General features: G+C 62.9%; 1 protein-coding gene across 2 annotated transcripts in view; it reads right to left on the bottom strand.

The window, feature by feature from the left end:
• The window catches only part of DNMT3A (DNA methyltransferase 3 alpha), a 27,835-nt gene continuing 23,014 nt past the window's right edge, over window positions 1–4,821 (bottom strand). The window contains exons 14-23 of one of the 2 annotated variants that reach the window (XM_017838539.1): window positions 4,732–4,803; window positions 3,066–3,249; window positions 2,907–2,991; window positions 2,482–2,627; window positions 1,903–1,993; window positions 1,651–1,799; window positions 1,456–1,541; window positions 917–986; window positions 487–605; window positions 1–399 (exon numbers count right to left, since the gene is read on the bottom strand). In XM_017838539.1, the coding sequence (XP_017694028.1) occupies window positions 258–399; window positions 487–605; window positions 917–986; window positions 1,456–1,541; window positions 1,651–1,799; window positions 1,903–1,993; window positions 2,482–2,627; window positions 2,907–2,991; window positions 3,066–3,249; window positions 4,732–4,803 (1,144 nt within the window). In that variant the 3' untranslated portion in view covers window positions 1–257. The remainder of the gene's footprint in view (window positions 400–486; window positions 606–916; window positions 987–1,455; window positions 1,542–1,650; window positions 1,800–1,902; window positions 1,994–2,481; window positions 2,628–2,906; window positions 2,992–3,065; window positions 3,250–4,731; window positions 4,804–4,821) is intronic. The other variant, XM_017838540.1, reaches the window with a different exon arrangement.

Raw genomic sequence — 4,821 nt, 5'->3', positions numbered from 1 at the left:
TTTTTTTTTTTTCGTTGTTTCTTTGCTTTTTTGTGGTTTTTGTTTGTTTTTCAATAGGCTAAAGCTGACCCTTGGAAATTCAGGAGAGGACACCGACCCCTTTCGCTCGGGGAGACGTGTGCTGGGTTCCCGTCGGGCTGCGAAATCCCGTCTCTCTTCTGGGTGCTGACTCTTCTCTCATTCCGTGTGTTCACTTCTCTTGGCGTGGATGGGTTTGTTTCCGACTCGCTCCGTGTGTCACCAGTTCCTGCCCGTCTCTAAACGCAGGCAAAGTATTCCTTCAGGGGCGCGAAGAGGTGGCGGATCACCGGCACGCTCCAGGACCTGCCGAGCAGTCTCTGCCGGGCCAGGCGGCTCATGTTGGACACGTCCGTGTAGTGCACCGGGAAGCCGAAGACCCTGCGGGACACGGGAGGGGCAGGAGGGGTCAGGGCTGCGGGTGGGACACGGCGCTGCGGCCCCAGAGCCCCCCGGAGCCCCCGGTACCTCTCCATCTCCGTGCACCACAGGATGTCCTCCTTCTCGTTCATGAACACGGGGAAGTGCTGGTCCTTGCCCTGCTTGATGGAGTTGGAGCGAGTGGTGATGGTTCGCACTTTGCTGAACTGCAAGAGGCACGGGCTGGTCACGGTGGGGGTGGGATGAAGCCCCCTGGCACGTTGGAGCCCCCCCCAACACCGGGTGCCCACAGGCACAGGCTCATCACACTGAGAGGTGGGACAGAGCCCCCCGACCCACTGACTGGGCGCTCACAAGCAGGCAACTCCCACCACCCTACAGTGCCACCACTGTGTCCCTCCTCCACCCCCAGGGATTCCCCTGCACCCCCAGGAGCCTGGGACCGCCAGGGACCACTGCCAGGGACCACTGCCCGTCCCCTTGGTCCCCATCCCCTCATTGCCCACCCCCGGCTCACCTTTGCTATCCTGCCGTGCTCCAGGCACTCCTGCAGCTCCAGCTTATCGTTGACGGTGGAGGCGAGTGGCCTGAGGGGGGAGAGATGGTGGGCAGAGGGTGGCAATGTCCCCAGACTGTCCCCCCGTGGGTGCAGGGCAGGTCTCCAGATGGGGTTTGTGGGGGGCACAGGGTGGCCATGGCTGTTTTGGGGGGGCTGTGACAAGCAATGGCAAGAAGCAGCTGATTCCCATGGGGGCTGGTCTGTGGCCACCAGCCATGGGCCACCACAGCCACCATCCAGGAGGGACACAAAAGGCAGTTTAGTGCCAGCCCTCCAGCATGAGGGAGCAGGGACACAACCAGTCCCCTCCAAGGGGGCACCACACTGGATTTTTGGGGTGTGCCATCCCTTCTTTGTGAGACTCTTGCTCTCCCAGCACTGACCAGGGTCAGGGGACCCCCAGGGCCATGTCAGGGGTGGGGGAGGACCCAGAGGTGCAGCCTGCCCACCCTCCCAGAGCTGGGCTGAGGGCTCAGCTTTGGGGGGCTCTCACCAACCTGTTCATCCCGGGCAGGTTCCCCCAGAAGTACCGTGCCCGGTGCGCTGCAGACACTTCTTTGGCATCAATCATGACGGGGTTGGACTGCAGGGGGGGAGCGGGAGGTCAGCGGGGCTCAGCAGCCCCTCGTGGTGAGGACAGGACCCCGGGGGGCCCAGGGGCTGGATGGGGGTGACCCCAGGCACGCACTGACCTCCAGAAAGCGCGAGATGTCCCTCTTGTCGCTCACCCCCATGGCCACCACGTTCTCGAAGAGCCAGAAGAAGGGCCGGTCGTCGCCCTCCTTGGGCCGGGCTTCGTGGAGCAGGCGGTAGAACTCGAAGAAGAGGCGCCCAGTGCCCTCTGAGAGGAGAGAGGAGGGGGCCAGGGTCAGGGTGGGGGGCCCGTGTCAGCCCTAGGGGGCCGGCAGTGGGGTCCAGCCCCAGCCCCGTGGACACATTCCTACCATAGAGCCCCTTCCTGGCCGGGTTGACGATGGAGAGGTCGTTGCAGGGGCTCCCCCCGATCACCAGGTCGAAGGGGCCCCACTCCTGTATCTGCAAGAGGGAGAGGAGACCCCCGGTGAGCTGGGCACTGCTATGGCCTGGGGGACACGGGGGGGGTGGTGGTCGAGCTCCCGGCGGGATCAGAGAATCACGGAATGTCCTGAGCGGGAAGGGACTCACAAGGATCATCAGTCCAAGTCCTGGCCCTGCACAGACACGCCAACAATCCCACCCTGTCCCTCAGAGCATTGTCCCTGAGCTTTGGTGCTGTGCCCACTGACCTGGGGAGCCTTTTCAGTGCCCAGACACCCTCTGGGGGAAGAGCCTTTTCCTGAGATCCAACCTGACCCTGCCCTGGCACAGCTCCAGCCGTTCCCCTCAAGTCCTGCCACTGGTCACTGAGAGCAGAGGTCGGTGCTGCCCCTCAGGAGGGAGCTGCAGGTCCCTGAGGTCTGTCCTCAGCGTCCTGAGGATGAGGGACCAGCCTCATGTGGAGACAGGGGCGTCTGGGGGGTCCCGGGGGTCAGGACAGGACGTACGTGTTTCTGGGTGACGTTGCGGACGTCCCCGACGTACATGATCTTGCCCTGGTGCCTCACCATGCCCACGGTGATGGAGTCCTCGCACACCTCGGAGGCGATGTACCTGTCCACCTGGATGCCCAGGTCCTTCAGCACCAGCAGCCCTGTGGGAGCAGTAGGGGGTGGGTGAGGGGGATGGACGAAGGGCCCCACCTGTCCCACCATCCCTGGGCCATCCCCCTTCCCTGGATCCCCACTGGTGTGGACCCTCGGGGCACAGCAGACAGGAGGGGCTGCCCACGGGGACACCCACCCGAGGCGTCCCACAGACATGTCCACCTCCCCTGCCCCCAGGCTGGCTGGCTGTGGGCTGCAGGCAGGCTGCTCCCCCGTCCCCCAATCCCAAACACACCCCAGGAGTGTGCCAGGGACCCCCCACCCACCTGTGGCGATGCCGTCGAAGAGCGAGAGCACCCGGATGGGCTTCCTCTTCTCGGCCGGCACGGGCGGGTACACCTTCGGTGGGTCCTGAGAGCCACAGGGGGGTCAGGGGGCTGGGGGCGGCGGGGAGGGGGGCTGGGGGAAGGGAGGGGGTCACTCACAAACTCCTGGTCGTGGTTGTTGGCGAAGAACATCTGGAGGCGCGAGGGCCAGTCCTCCCGCCGCCGCAGCAGCCCGTACACGCCCTTGTGGCCGCACATGTAGCAGTTCCAGGGGTCCTCCTTGATGGCCGCCTGCGCCGCCCCCGGGCCCACCAGCAGGTCCACGCACTCCACGCAGAAGCACCTGGCACGGGGGGAGCAGGGGTCAGTGGTGGGGCTCGTGCCAGGGCAGTGGCACCACCACGATCTACCCAGCTCCGTGCCAGGACTGGCATCCATCACCGAAACCCCACTGCAGGGCTGGGGCATCACCAGCACTTCCCAGCTCCGTGCTGGGACTGCCAGAGCTTCTCCCAGCCCTACAGCAGGGCCAGGGCACCACCAAACCCTCCCCAGCCTCATGCCAGGACCGGGGCACCAACAGAACCTCCCCAGCCCCAAACCAGGACTGGCATCACCCAATTCCCATGGCTGGATTGGCATCACCAAAACCCCACACAGGGCTGAGGCACCACCAAAACCTCCCCAGTCTCAAACCAGGACTGGCATCACCCAGTTCCCATGGCTGGACTGGCACCACCAAAACCTCCCCAGTCCCACACCTCCTCTGACATCACCCAAAACCCCACAGCAGGACCATCAAAACTGAAACCTCCCCATCTCTATGCCAAGACTGCGACATCACCAAAATCTGCCAGTCCCACACCAGGACTGGCATCACCCAGTTCCCATGGCTGGACTGGCACCACCAAAACCTCCCCAGTCCCACACCTCCTCTGACATCACCCAAAACCCCACAGCAGGACCATCAAAACTGAAACCTCCCCATCTCTATGCCAAGACTGCGACATCACCAAAATCTGCCAGTCCCACACCAGGACTGGCATCACCCAAATTCTATGCCAGGACTGGGGCATCACCAAAATTTCCCTCAACCCCACAAACCAGGACCAGGGCACCACCAACACCTCCTCAGCCCCGTGCCAGGACTGGGGCATCACCAGAACTTCCCAGCTCTGTGCTGGTACTGGGGCACGGCCAAAACTCCCCTCTAGTCCCACACTGGGACCAAGGCATCAGCGAAACCTCCCAGCCCCACACCTGCACTGGCAGCACCAAAACCCTATGGCAAAACCTTGGCATCATTGAAACCTCTCCAGCCCCACACTGGGACTGCAGCATCACCCAAACACCCCAGTCCCAAACCAGCACTGGCATCACCAAAAGATCATGGCAGGCCTGTGGCACCACCAAAACCTCCCCACACTCATACTGGGACACCACAAAGCATCCCAGCCTCAAACCAGGACTGGTATCCCTGAATTTCCATACCAGGCCTGTGGCATCACCAAAACCTTGTACCAGGACTGTGGCACCACCAAAACCTTGTACCAGGACTGTGGCACCACCAAAACCTCTCCATGCTCACACCAAGACTGTGGCATCACTGAAACTTCCCAGCTGAAACTGAGAACTGGGACATCACCAAAACACCCCAGGACTGACACCACCAAAACCTCCCCACCCTCATGCCTGACACAACTGGGGTACCAGTGAAAGCTCCTCAGCTCCACATCAGGACCGTGGCACCCCTGAACCCTCCCCAGCTCCACACCAGGACTGGTGTGGCACCAAATGGCACCCCCAGTCCCCCCAGGCCCCGCACCTGCAGCAGTTGTTGTTCCCACACATGAGGACCTCGCGGCCGCCGCAGCAGATGGTGCAGTAGGACTGGTACCCGTCGTCGTCGTACTGG

The sequence above is a fragment of the Lepidothrix coronata genome, unplaced genomic scaffold (assembly GCF_001604755.1).
Source record: "Lepidothrix coronata isolate B3197 unplaced genomic scaffold, Lepidothrix_coronata-1.0 Scaffold344, whole genome shotgun sequence".
NCBI lineage: Eukaryota > Metazoa > Chordata > Aves > Passeriformes > Pipridae > Lepidothrix > Lepidothrix coronata.
Note: the sequence above shows the minus strand (reverse complement) of the source record. Positions and strands in the feature narration are given on the sequence as shown.